Below are 13,491 nucleotides of genomic sequence, written 5' to 3'. Positions count from 1 at the left end.
CAAGAAACACCTTCAGGTCCTATTGTCTACCCGCAAGACCAAAACTCCTGCAATGCCTGTCTCCGAGAACGGCGTCTCTATCTTTCCATTCCGGAGGACCTCGCTCCGCCCCCGGGAGAAGCGTCACCACCCCATCCCCACGGAACCCATGTGCCAGATGTGTTTCTAGTACCGGCTCCCATATTTCGTCGGCGCACCGTGCCGTCGTCCTCGGTACCGCTCTCGGCGTCAATCCTCTCAAAGTCGGTCTCGCTGCGGCTCTTGCTCATGCCGCTCCATCCGCTGAGACCGCTGGGAGGTCGCTGGGTCGGCTCGTCGTCTTCGGTTCCGTCGTAGGACATGGATGGTGCGCGGCGGTGGGCTGCGCGTGTTTGCGCCCGCTGGGTCTCGTTGCGCAGATCCTGAGCCTCACGGTCTAGCGCAGTAAGGAGAATGTTTAGACGGTCGCGCTGAGCAGAAATAAAGGTCATCCTCTCATTGGAGTCTCGGAGGTGAGGTGGGATCAGGGTGCCTGTGTTGGTAACATTGCCGCCGGCAGTCCTCGTGCCAGCCGCACTTGCACCCGCGTTGGTAGCGGCCGCGACAGCACTGGAAAGCAGACTGTAAAAGTCGGTGCCGGTGCTGTTGTTGGCATCGCCAGTCCATCTCGCTGCGGGGACGCTAAACCGCGAGAGCAGCGACTGGGTGTAGCTCTGGGCAGGCTCTGGAGGAGGCGAGGCCTGCTCCGAGGGCGGGAGGCCGAGGACCTTTGTCTTGAACTGCTCGATGGCGAGCTTGAGGTAGGCGATGCCGGCGGCGGTCAAGCGTTCGTGGGCGCTCGCGATAAAGTCGTCAATCTGGGTCTCGTTCTCCTCGAGCCACGGGTGGATCTTGTCCTCGTATATGCGCCGGGCGCCCTGGGTCTGGGGGAGGATGAGGTAGAGGAGGAAGAGGAGGCGGAAGTAGCCGTAGAGGGGGATCCTTGACAGGAAGTTAGCTAGAGCTAGCGGAAGTCAAACTGGCGCAAGCTCACCATGACACAATGAACCAGACCCAGGATTCAGCGAGGAGACAACAGCTGAGCACGACCCAGTACATGAGCCATGGTGTCAGCTCGGCGGGATCATGGGTCTTGAGTGCCTTGTAAGAGGCAAAAATGGGGAAGAGAAACGAGGCGACAGAGCTGGAGACAAACAGTTAGCGATCGGAGGTGGTTCTGGTCACCGTCGCGGGTCATGACGGCTCATGACGATGGTGGTGGGACAAGCTTACGACAAGATCATAGGGAAGAGGTCAAACATGATTGCGACAAAAAGTCGAGGAGCGCCTCGACGTCCTCGGTTCTTATAGAGATTGAGAGATGTAAACAACAAGGAACCGATGGACGTGTTTATCGGCCGCAGCGAGGAAGTGGAGAGAGGGAGGAAAGAGGGAAAAGAAATGTTGCGAGGGCCGATGCTGATGGTCAAAAGATCTGAGGATGCTCCTATTCCGGCCTAGACCAAGATCTTGGAGAGGTAGGTATGCACCGAAGCATCCGCCGGCGGGGGCGGGGTTGGAACGCGTGACGGCCGCTAAATTAGAGGGACTGACCCACTGAGAGCAGCGCCGCTAATCGCCGGGAGCGGACAGAGACTCTGACAAAGACACGAGGATGATCAGCTGAATAGGTTTGTCTATCAGTCATGAGACTAGAGGGAAATATTGTGCTGCTTTTCTATTGATTGCGGCCGTTCGTATGCAAGAGAACACGGTTTTCTTTCACTCTCAACCATTCGCTTCGTCATTTTGGCTTACCTTTATGGCTGCCTTTTCAGCTACCTGCGGCCCATGACGCGGCTTCGCAAAAGGCATATATCAACTTTACATCCTACCCAGGCATCACTTTATTTAGAGCAGGGGGATAGCTGGTTCGTCTATTCCTGACCTGCACAAGCGGCCACATTTGCATTCTGCATATGCGGGCGAAAAAGAGAGCGGGCCGGCTGAAAAGACGCGTTTCTACGACAACATATGCGACCTTTTTGGCCGAGCAAGTGTAAGCGATGGCCTCTGGGATCGGCCTTGTAGATAGATGGTGGAATTGCTTTTGGCCCGGGTTGCTGGGCGAGGGGATACAGACCTTTTCTTGCAGGTATTGACTAGCAACAGGAAATAAACATTGAAAATTGATTGGTAAATATGATGAGATTGATCTATTTTCTCTATGTTTGCGCAATTATTACTCTCTTGGTTTTCTGCTATTACTGAGAGAATTCCTCCACTCTCCTGCATCACATATGCAGTTCGCTCCTAAACAACAGAGCATGATACACGCGCAAGAACTTCCCTCAACGAATCAAGCCCATCTTGAGGTTTCGTCGCTGCTCTCCAGGCAATGTAGCCATCAGGTCGCACGAGTACAGCTCCAGTGTCGTCCACACCAAACGCCTCGCTGAATTCCCCCTGGTTCGTCTCATCGACCTCATCGCCAATCTTGACAAAGCTGCACTCGATACCCGTTGCCTCCTCGGCAGTAGTCCTCCATGCTTCATCCTTGGAGACGAGGACCCAGCCCTGACCAAACAGGTCCAGGCTTGAGATGGTTTCTCCTCCTCTCTGCATCAAGATGTGTGGTGCCCGTGTTCCAGGCTGTCCTTGCCACTCATCGGGTCTTTTAGCGGGTGGCAAGTTCTCGTCTGCTCCACTGATGGATTTAGAATGATAAATCTGTCCGAATTCCATGGCAACGTCATCTAGGATCTGCACGCCCTCTGACTTCCACTCCCGATCGACCAGGAACCGCTGGTAGTCATCCCGTGCAAAAATCTGATCGTGACGCACCAGAGCCACAGGATGACGCTCTGCATCATACGTGTCCAGAAGCTCTGGGCTAGAGTGTCCCTTAAGAATGGCGGCGAGCTTCCAGGCGAGGTTGTGGGCATCCGAGATACCAGTGTTGGCGCCGTAACCTCCTCTGTTAGGCGGGAGGGCATGTGCGGCATCACCAGCGAGAAAGATGCGGCCAGAGGAGAACTTTTCGGCTACGAGACCACAGAGATCCCACTCGCCTGTTGTGATGAGCTCGATGTCGCTGTCGGGTATATCCTTTCCGATGGCCTTCCGGATAGAGTCCTTCTGTGTAGCCTCGTCCATGGGGTTGTCTGAAGATCCTTCTGTCGGGTTCCACATCAGAGCCCATCGCCTTTCACCATAATTTGTCATGAAGCCCTTGAAGCCATCCTCTCGACCCTCGATCTGAAACTGAGAGTAACCACGGTCGAGATAATGGTCAATCGGGGCGCAGCGGAAGAGGATGCTGCGGAGAGTCTGCAAGAAGCCAACTCCATCGCGCTTGATGCCGAGCTGTTCGCGGATGGGACTTCGTGCACCGTCACAGGCCACGAGATACTTTGCCTCGATTTGCCTTTCTGTGCCGTCGCTGCTGACTGCGGTTACAGCCACGCCGTGGTCATTCTGAGACCAGCTGGTGACCTTCCAACCCAGCCTCAAATCAGCGCCACTCTCAATAGCGCATTCCCGCAGCACAGGTTCAATCTTGTCCTGAGCGCTCGCGATACCAGAAACCGGCGAGTAATCTTCCTGACTCTTGGGTTTCGCACCATCCTTGGGACCTGCGGGCTTGGGCGTCCAGTGCTTCTCATCCTGCCACTTGCCCGTCAAGCTCTCGACAACGATCCGACGGGGAGGACCGCCCTTCCACTGTGCCTTTGGGAGACGGGACTCTACGTCAAAGGAGCGTAGGATCTCGAGGGTCCGGGCTGTGTAGCCGATGGCTCGCGGGTGGGCGCTGCTGCCCTTATGGCGCTCGAGGAGGATGACGGGGACTTGCTGCTTGGAGAGGAAGAGGGCGGTTGAGAGGCCGACGAGGCTGCCACCGACGACGATGACTGAGGTTTTGTCTATGTTGCTCATGTTGATTCTTTGGAGGATTGGTTATATGATTAGGGGTTTCAGATTGTGTAAGTGGGTAGGCATTGGTAGTGATGGCTTGTTTGGTAGAATGATAGAAATCAGGAGATGAGGCCATCTTTATACTTGAATAATCAAAGAGAATCAAGTCTTTCAAATGCCCGAATCCGTCATCTACGATCGCAGCCTCGCCCGTCCCAAACATGTTTCTACCGACCGATGCGAATCTATACCCCGAACTCGGTCCCGGCAGATCAGCCATAGAAGTGGGTCCGTCGCAGTCTCCGGGACCGAAGGTAAGGGACTCGTCCGGGTTGGCTCAGCCCTATGACCGGGACTTACGGAGGTCCGAAACCGGGTCAGCCCGGGGATGTATGGGGTTTTCCTGCAGTTGGCCGATGTTTTGAGAACCCCGAGTAGGTGTGTGGACTTTTCCGACGCTCTTCGTTTCACATCTCATGATGTTGCCGAGACTTGTCGCGTCCCTACCCACCCAGGAGAGAGTACCACCCTCCAAAACCCAGCTGGCCGGAAGAGTGTGCCACAATCAGCCATCAGCTTGTTACCCTTGAGGATACTGATCCTCAGTGTTTGACGTGGATTCTCTGTTTCATTAGATAATATCGAGTCAAATACAAAGTTATGCTGCAGACCCCTGAATGCCTCAACTTATTCCCACGCCTTGGCATCTACCCTACAACGACGGCGAAATTCCGTCCCAAATGTTGCATTTGCAACTCTATTTATCCGCCCATCCACCCTTTATATTTGAATGGGCCAATCGCAAATTTTTATTTAATCAAAAGTGGAAAGACATCAGTGTTGCAATCACCGCCTCTGGACTGCATGGCGGTAGATCTTTGACTCGGCCCGATCTAAGCGACCCCAGCATCTTGGATGCAATATTTGAGATGTATCTCGTCTGTTGATGATTCCCCATCTTTCACGATATCGATATATATTCTACTATCATCCTGTCTTTCGTTCCTTTTTTCTTCTGTAAGCACTTTAAGTTGTCAACTGTTAATTCCTTAACCTAACCCACTCCGCTCGTCATCATGAACCACCTCTTCACAACCCCCCCTAACCTCCCAAGCCCTCAGCTTCTCTTGGCGAACAGGCTCAAGAACCCCATCTAATCGAAAGAATCTTATCAATCAGATCGCATTAGCCCTGACTATACCGAAAAGCATCGCCCACAGCCTCAAAACCCCCACGGCCCCCCGCGGACACCGCCCTCGACAAACGGAGGCAGCGGAGCAACTGAACCTCTCCGGCTCCGCCCCGGAGCACCTCTCCCATCCGTTCCCTCGGGCCCACCGAGACGTCATGAACCCTGACTCTGCCTTTACGGGTTCCGTTTCCGTCCTCTCGTGGTCTGACCCCCCTGGCTAAACGAGCTTTTCGGTTCGCTGCTTCTTTCATGGTGTAGCGTGATTTGACGTGTTTTGCCCCGACGGGGCATTGATGGATCCCGAGATCTTGGAAATATCTGACACCTTTTATTATTTTTCTTTTGGGTATTTTAGATTTAGATCTTGACTCCTCCCCCCTTCAAGTCTCTGACTTGTCTCCCCAACGGAGCTTTCGATGCATATCGCTCGATAAACGTCTACCAAGGGATAGCACGCTGCACTGCGTCACTCAGCTTGGATCCAAAACCCACGGATAAGACCACCCGCGCAGCAAAATCGCCCTTGTACTCAACCTCATCTCCCGCTGCCTAAACCACGCCAACAAACCGACCATCTTGACTCAACGAAGCAAACATGACGAGCATGACCCGACTGCCCAACGGGCTCATCACCTTTGGCCCCTTGGCCAACTGCACCCTCGATCTTTGTCCTCTCGAGGCCAGTCTCTTGCGATATCGGCCCAGCATCCCCGCCAACGCCGTCTTCATCGCCATCTTTGGACTGTCAGGGCTTGTCCACGCCTTCCAGGGCTACAAGTTCAAGACCTGGGGCTTCATGTCGAGCATGCTGGCTGGATGCATTCTCGAGATCATTGGTTACGTCGGGCGTCTCATCATCTACAACAATCCTTTCGACTTTAATGGGTTCCTGATGCAAATCAGTATGTGCATCCACCACCATGAGATATTCGGAAGAGGCGGCATCTCGCGAGAGAAGAGCTATTGAGAAAAAGAATGATGTACTGACTTACTCGATAGTTTGCATCACTGTAGCACCCGTTTTCTTTTCCGCCGCTATTTATGTTCTCCTGTCACAAGTGTAAGTTCGCTCGGCCAAGCCAGGATCCCATGTCATGCAACCAGCCTCTAACACCGACCCGCCAGCATCAACTTCGTTGATCCATCTGTCTCGCGGTTCCCAGCCGCTTACTTTTACTGGGTCTTCATCCCCTCCGATATCATCTCCCTCGTCCTGCAAGCGGTGGGCGGTGCCCTGTCTTCGACTGGTGCAGACAGAGCTGCCGTCAAGGTCGGCGAGCACATCTCCCTTGCCGGCCTCATCTTCCAGGTCGTCACTCTCCTCTGCTTCTGCACTCTCTTCGCCGACTACGTCGCTAGAGCTGCTCGCTCACCCTCCAAGTACCGACTCAACAAGTCCATGAGGACTTTCCTCATCTTCCTCTTCCTCTCCACCGTCTTCATCCTCATCCGATGCGCCTACCGTATTGCTGAGTTGGGCCAGGGTTACTTCAGTGCCCTCTTCCGAGACGAGGGCCTCTTCATCGGCCTCGAAGGTTGGTAAGTGTCACTCCGAATTTCTCAAAGCCTACGTGCTTTGTTAACACTTGTTTAGCATGATGTGCGTTGCTGTTCTCCTTCTGAACGCTGGTCACCCTGGATTCGCCTTTGACCATGGTGAAACAGCCGTCCATGAGAAGGATCCCCCTTTCGAGTCCCTGGCAAACGAGACCAACGAGGATATGTCCATGACAAGCCTCGACGCTGCCCAGAGGAACCAAAGCTGAAGGAACATTGGTTTTTAGACGACTCCGGCCACGGTCGAGGTCAGTGGTGAAAAGTACGACTCCGTACAGACTGTTTCATTTGAAAGATAGCGTTGGAATACTGGTTTCCCAGAATCCTAGACATCGCTTATCAGCACCTCGTTGGATCCTGGTAAAAGGCGTTGTGGCGTTTTTTTGGCAATGCCCGATATGTAAAAGGGCACATACACTCGCACTCGCAAGCATCCGCAGGTAGATTGGTATATAGATCTCATTATTCTCACCAATACCATGTCCTACCCCACGTCTCCAAGTCTCGAAGAGTCTGTGCCAGGGTCATACACACTACTGCTACGCTTGTGCAGCATCGCGAGATCCAAGGCGTCGGGCGTTCGCTAGTGCATCTTTCACCGTCAAGACTGAGATTGAGGCACTCTCAAGATCTGATGTTGGCTCCCCGTCAGTGAGCTGACCGCCAGTCGGGTGTGAGGACCCTGGACCGCCTCGTTGATTTATTCCGGCCGTCTCATCCCAGGCTTCTGTGGATGTTCCATCTCCCGTCAAGGGCACAATCAGGCCACCTGGACCCTGGCGATGGCGCGGGCTTGGGCGAAATGAACAGTGGCTGCATCCAGTCCAGTTTCTCCGCAATGGCGCTCATTCTGGAAGCCAGGGCTCCATTGCCATCAGCTGCTTCTTCAGCGGATGGGGCGAGGTCTCAAATGATGAAGTGCGGCGCCTGCATTCGCCCTGCAGAAGCCATCTGCAAGGACGATTCGTAACCTGGGTTACCGAGAATAAGTAAAAGAAACCAACGGTTGCTGTGAAGATGACGAAGAGCAAGGGAACGATGGTACGCATCTTCTGCCACTCGGCCATGAAGATCATACTTGTGCTGCCGTCTTGTGTATATGATCGACATACGTATTCTCAAGATAGCTGGTAGTCGATCACGGCTGTACCCGTTGGGGTTGTGGGACTGGAGCTGTCAAGGACATGCCGGCTCTGTCCCCAACCTCAGTTCGAGCGCTTGTAAGTTTTTTGTCGTCGATCAATGAGAAGAGCTCCTTTTCCGAGACCCTCATCGCTGGTAACTCGTGCCCCTGAAGGGAGAGCCGAGGGAAGCCAATGGCGCCGCTTTCATGATATGACAGAGTCGCATCACGCAACCACGACCCCATATCGCAACGAAAGATCGAGGATGCAACTTTGCCGACCCCGCGTCGCGTCGCGTCGTCGAATGCTTGTTTACTTTGAATTGAATGTTTGCTTCGTCATCCATCCCCGCGCAAGTGGACTGTGGTGGACTGTAGTGAGATTAAACGGAGCGGGTGGCTTTCGACAGCCAAAGTCAAACATCGACGGACCGGGGAAACAAGTTCAAGCCAGGCTAGCGTGGACCGAACAGTTCTTGAACCAGCTGAGCCGGGATCGACTCACCACCACAGAATGAACTGCTGGCATGGGCGAGATAGTTCTCGCCGAGTCGGCATCGTGGTCCAAGAAGGGAGCTGTATCACGAGGGCAAACGAGATGGAAGCTCATGATTTCTCGGCGGAGATTGTTTGCTCCCGCCTTGTTAGTGCGTGCAGGGGAGGGGGCGTGAGAGCCAGGGAGTCGGGTCTTGATTGAGACCAGCTGGGCGCAAATGAAGATGCTGACGATGACGCAGACAACTTGGTCAATACCTCGCATCGCGAACCGATGCAAGAAACCTCGTAACGAGCAGAATTGCATACCAATTCGTGGGAAACCGAAGGCGTAATGTGTAATTGCCAGGCTCGACCGAATGATTTCAGCAGCACACTGTCTGCGGTGTGGCGGAGAAAACGTCCGAGAGACACCATTTCAGCCGGGAGAGATGAGCTGGGAAATGGGCCTCACCAGCTGACCGCGATTCCTGATCAAATGATGAGCTATGCTGTTTGATGAGGCTCGAATATCTTGGCCAGAGTCGAGTACCGGGATTCCGGATGAAATGGAGGAATGAAGCGGACGTCACATTTAGAAAGCCTCGAGAGTTCCGGGGCCATTCCATGACCACCACGCTGGGTTTGCGCCAGAAGCTAGACAGCCTACCGTCACCACCGTAGCCAGGACCGCACGGGGAAATATTATGCGATCAACTGGGGGGTCATCGAAATTGAACCATAAGCTGTCCCCAGAAGACATGTAAGAAGCACGGCAGAATGGTGGCAGCCGGCAGGGCTTGACGCTCGACAAGACTTCTCGGACATGCCCAGCAGTCCAAGGCTGCATTTTGGCAGGGCGAGGGCCGAGTGTCATGTCGGTTCATAGCGAGGCGAGCCGTTAGGTGGTCCCGGCGAGTTGGGAGAGGTACCGGGGTGGGAAGCTCTACGCTATTCGCAGGCATGATCAGCGAACGACGAGACTGGACGAGTCGACAACCGGTCGATTGGGATGGGATGGGATGGGATGGATCGCTAAGCCGAGCGAAGTGGCCCCGAACCATTTTTGTGGGAAGGATGAAAAGCCCTGGAACGGACACCGTTTGTCATTGGGAACCGTCAAGAGAGGAATTCTTCTCGCGAACCAACTTGAAGGTTAGCGTTCAGTAGCCGACAACGCCACGACGGTTCTCTTTTCGCTGAACCGAACTGAGCTGGTGCCACGGATAAGGGGAATTAATTAATCATCAATAACAGCCACATGAATAGATCGGCAGCACATCGAGATGAAAAGTGAGGGAGGGATGACGCTGGTGGTTGCGATGACGGATGCTGAGGTCAAGATTTTCCGCGACACATGAGCACCTGTTCTGTTGAACGAGGTTAAAAGGCAGATCCGATTTCCGCGATGTCACCTTTTGCACGCACAAGCAGGCACGACCATGCGCGCGCGGATGCAGGCACCAGAGGAAGGAACCTGAACCAACGAACACACCTCTCCTTCCCCTGTCCAAAAGCATCTAAAATAGCGGGGCAGAAGATGGCTAGGGCCATATGGGGAATAGTGTCAGGGGAACTACCTCCACCGTTGCCGTTCGGACAGCTCCCAGGGGGCGTCTCTAGTAATCGGGGTTGGCGAGTGCCTGTGCCTGAGCCTGGCCGTGTCAAGGCGGCCCCAGAGAACCGCCCCCGAAGGCTAGGTCATCATTCCAGGCTCTTCTTCAGCAAAAGAAACTGAGTCTCCTGTTGCGACACGCCGAGGCCGCGCGGCGGAATCGGAGCGTTTGGAGTCAAGAAAGCGGCTGAGGCTTTCCAAGGGCGATTCACATGCTGCGCGGAGCTTGGCAATGACATCCGTTGATCCCTGAATGCCATCATCGTGTCTCGAACATGGCACTATGGCGGCGGCAAAAACAGTTAGCTAGAGTGTCTTGGACGGCAGTTTTGCGAGCCGCCCCCGAAGACGATGCACCGCGGCTTCGTGCTGAGTGAGATCGAAGCTCGGGAATTGTTTGAGCTCACGAGTGGAGTAGGCCATCTTAAAAAGTGCAATGATCGACCAGCCTAGGAAGGATGGAAGGATCAGGCTGGCTAGGCTTCTGGGATGGCGGTTTGAGATCAAGTAGGAAAAGAAAAAACCATTTGACGAAACTTCAAGACGAGGCACAACTTAGGGGAAGGGGGTTGTGCATTGCATCTGTGCCGTCGCCTCTAAACAAAGATCCTAGACGAGCTGAAGCTGAAGCGACACGACTACCAAGAAGATCCAACACTAGTTGGCGAGATAAAAGAAAGGTGAGCAGAGAGGGGAAAGACGTGAAGTCAATCCCAAGCTCTTACTCGTCCAAGAACCTCACGCAAGCAAGGACCAGTGAGGTAGTAGTAGCATGTATGTAAGTTGCAGGAGGCCAATGCGACTGCATATCGCCCGAGTTGCAGCACGGGAAGACGCTTGATCCTAGAACCCAATCCAGGGGGGCCAGTGGCGAGTGTGGAGAGTGTCACCAGGTTTGGTGTGCGACACAGAGAATAGTAAGGAGAGGAACTGGTTGGTCTGAGAAGCGGGATGCGAAAATTGATCTTCCAGTGACTGAATTGAGGCTCGAAAGGGGTGCTCTAAGAGGCCTGTCTGGTTGATGCAAGTTGTGAGATGTTGGATCCTGAGATGTGTAATGTGACGCTGCGATTTAGCGCTCTGAACTCCAACGCCTCACCCGGGATGACGGGGCTAGATGGGATTGAGCAATCAAAGTTGCTGCAAAGTTTTGTGGTGATAGACGCCCTACCATGTTACTGAAGTTCTCTCTGCATCAATTGACCCCTTAAAGTTTGGAATCCTTTACACAGAGCTCGGACGTTGCAAATTGACAGACAGAGCGTTCTCCTTACAGAAGGTCGAATTGACTCCAGGAGATGGATAACGGCTGTCAATCGATCCAATCCTCGTTGGTCAACTTCAGCGAGCTCTCGTTCTGCTTTGGTGCTTAGAGTTTGCGTCCGTCACAATTCCCACCTCGCAGCGAGGCCTAATGGAACCCTAGGCGTTGCACCCGCCGACGCACTAGGGGACGGATGGCATGGGACGGAAATGTGACCGGAAGCCGTTCCTTGCAGTAGCCTCCAACGGCTGCACTTGTGGCCTCAGCCTGGAAGCCGCCCGCTTAGAAACCCAAGCAAGCCTCACGCCGCCCCTATTCACAGCAGGAAGCTCAAAGAGATAGCAAGGACCTATGGCTCTATTCCCTCCCGCAGCCGCGTTGCTCTCTCTTCTCGCAGAGAAGTGATAGGGCGGTGGCATCTCCCCCAAGACACCATGGCTTCATGTCAGTGTCAGACCTTATCCCCAGCCCATGTCGCTCGCACTCCAGTCAACAACCCATGGCCATTTTTCCCATGCCGCAACCTGAAATCCGAGACTTGGTCCCTTGAGCCGTACAGATCCCACGGAGGTGGCGGGCGGGTATGTAAGACGGGAGAGACCTGGCGTTTGCAGGATGCATGTTGCCCTCTGGATGGGTGCGAGCAAACGTGGGTAGAGTCCCTGAGTGCGCGGTGGGAGAGTGAATGCCCGTGTGTGTCTCGAGGGCATCGAGACCTTTGGATCCCCTCGGGTGAGACGCGCATGGTTCGTGTCGCGCTTGGTATGTTGGACATAGGTAGCATCTTGTGTTTCGTGGGCAGACCGTGGTGGTGGTGAGGAGCGTCAATGCTGCCAATGCGTAGGTCGTGGACGTGTGAGGCTCATTTGTTTTCCATTGGCATGTCGCCGGCCCCTGAAGTCAACATGACGCGATGCTTTCGAATGATTGACCATCCCGCTCAGATCTTTATCAAACCCAACAGCTTGGAAAAATTCCAGAGGCTGTTGTCAACAACGTGGGTGAAAGTTGATGCTCACCACTGTTTGACCAGCCATTTCCAGAGTGGAGGGCTCCAGCGCATGCCCACTGGAAGCCTGGGCCAAGTCCGCTGAGGGAGACGCCCAAAATCCACCGACCGCGCCCCGGGCAGCCCGCCGAAGTGCCTGTTGGGAATGGGCCGTGAGCGGTGGGCATTCACCCCTGATAGCTCTTTCCATGGATGGTGCTTGTTAAGCACACACCCTGTCGCATGCCCCGGAGGTACGTACCGTGCACTGTTCATCCCGTCCCAATTTCTTCCAGGTTGTTCTTGCAGTCCTCAAAATCCTTGTCCACCATGAGCCATCGTTCCATTCAGCGCTACATTACCACTGGAATTCAGCGGTTCAAAGTTGATCGCAGCAAGGAAATGCATCAGAGTTAAAATGTAATCCCTCGTGTCTTACATGTCCCCTCAAATCGCCCGGGCCCTTGAATGGCATCACCGGAACAAAAGGAGTACGTACTCATCCTAAACCATCCCCTATCCCAGTTCAGGACTAGCCTCCAACGTCTCTCTGCCTGTCCCTGCTCACACCCCACTCCACCCCGGAGCGCCCTGTATCCCCCTGGAGTCATCTCCCGTCAAGGAAAACTCTGGGTTAGTTCAGCACAAATCATCCAGCGGCTTACCTTCGTTTGTTCTTTGTTCAACCATTCGTTTGTTCATTCCCCCTTCATCCCCAACTTCTCCTCTCGTCAAGGTCAACTCCAGCCTGTCGGGATCACGAGTCTTCTTCTCATTCGGAAGATCCTCTCCTGACCCCAAGGTACCCCCATATTGATGAGACCGAATCAAGCTGCCGGCCAGACAGTCCCCATTTGAGAGTCTCTTTTCTCGTCATTTATCTCCTTCTCTAGACTGCCTCGACTTTCGCTCACCGTCCTTCTCCCTTGAGATCCGCAAACCGGAACCATCCCAAGCCAAACAGGGCCCATCCGACTCACAACAACCGACCAGCGGCAAACTCGGGCGCCTTGCTTTGTTCATTCTCCTGCACCGAATCTGAGACAAACCTCCTTATCCGCCAGACTTGCCTCCATCGTTTCCCCTTCTGGTCTCAACGCCCGCCGGCTACTTTTTCTTACACATTTTTACTGCCGCCGCCCGTCCTCGGCTTGCAGCAAACTTGAGATCGTGCGACCTGTATTTACGACCCTGTTGAGCGACGACGGCCCCGACACGATTTCCCTCGCCGGACCTCACCACCTTCGAGCGAGTACAAGTGACCCCTCGCGTGCCCTGCTTTACGGCCGTGCTTCCCTTCGCTCTCTACAACCACGCTCGGCTTTGATCACGATCTAAGCTTCTGTACACTAGTCCTTTGACTGGGTCCATCTCATCGGGAGACAAACAAATACAGGTACGGGAA

General features: G+C 54.2%; 3 protein-coding genes across 3 annotated transcripts; 1 reads left to right on the top strand and 2 right to left on the bottom strand.

Annotated features, from left to right (window-relative positions):
- Window positions 1–77: 77 nt before the first annotated feature.
- On the bottom strand, window positions 78–1,280 carry NCS54_00369800 (Protein YOP1; the record flags this gene model as incomplete). The annotated part of the gene is made up of 3 exons (XM_053149260.1): window positions 78–960; window positions 1,013–1,162; window positions 1,252–1,280. The coding sequence occupies 3 exons, from the start codon at window positions 1,278–1,280 to the stop codon at window positions 78–80; spliced, it is 1,062 nt and encodes a 353-aa protein (XP_053005235.1).
- A 991-nt stretch (window positions 1,281–2,271) lies between these two features.
- Window positions 2,272–3,894, bottom strand: NCS54_00369700 (FAD-binding-3 domain-containing protein; the record flags this gene model as incomplete). Its single annotated transcript, XM_053149259.1, has 1 exon — window positions 2,272–3,894. One exon carries the CDS (start codon window positions 3,892–3,894, stop codon window positions 2,272–2,274), a length of 1,623 nt encoding a protein of 540 aa, XP_053005234.1.
- A 1,766-nt stretch (window positions 3,895–5,660) lies between these two features.
- Window positions 5,661–6,831, top strand: NCS54_00369600 (Hypothetical protein; the record flags this gene model as incomplete). Its single annotated transcript, XM_053149258.1, has 4 exons — window positions 5,661–5,967; window positions 6,065–6,125; window positions 6,191–6,604; window positions 6,660–6,831. 4 exons carry the CDS (start codon window positions 5,661–5,663, stop codon window positions 6,829–6,831), a joined length of 954 nt encoding a protein of 317 aa, XP_053005233.1.
- Between the last annotated feature and the right edge of the window lie 6,660 nt (window positions 6,832–13,491).

Source organism: Fusarium falciforme, chromosome 3 (genome assembly GCF_026873545.1).
Source record: "Fusarium falciforme chromosome 3, complete sequence".
In the NCBI taxonomy this organism is placed as follows: Eukaryota; Fungi; Ascomycota; class Sordariomycetes; order Hypocreales; family Nectriaceae; genus Fusarium; species Fusarium falciforme.
Note: the sequence above shows the minus strand (reverse complement) of the source record. Positions and strands in the feature narration are given on the sequence as shown.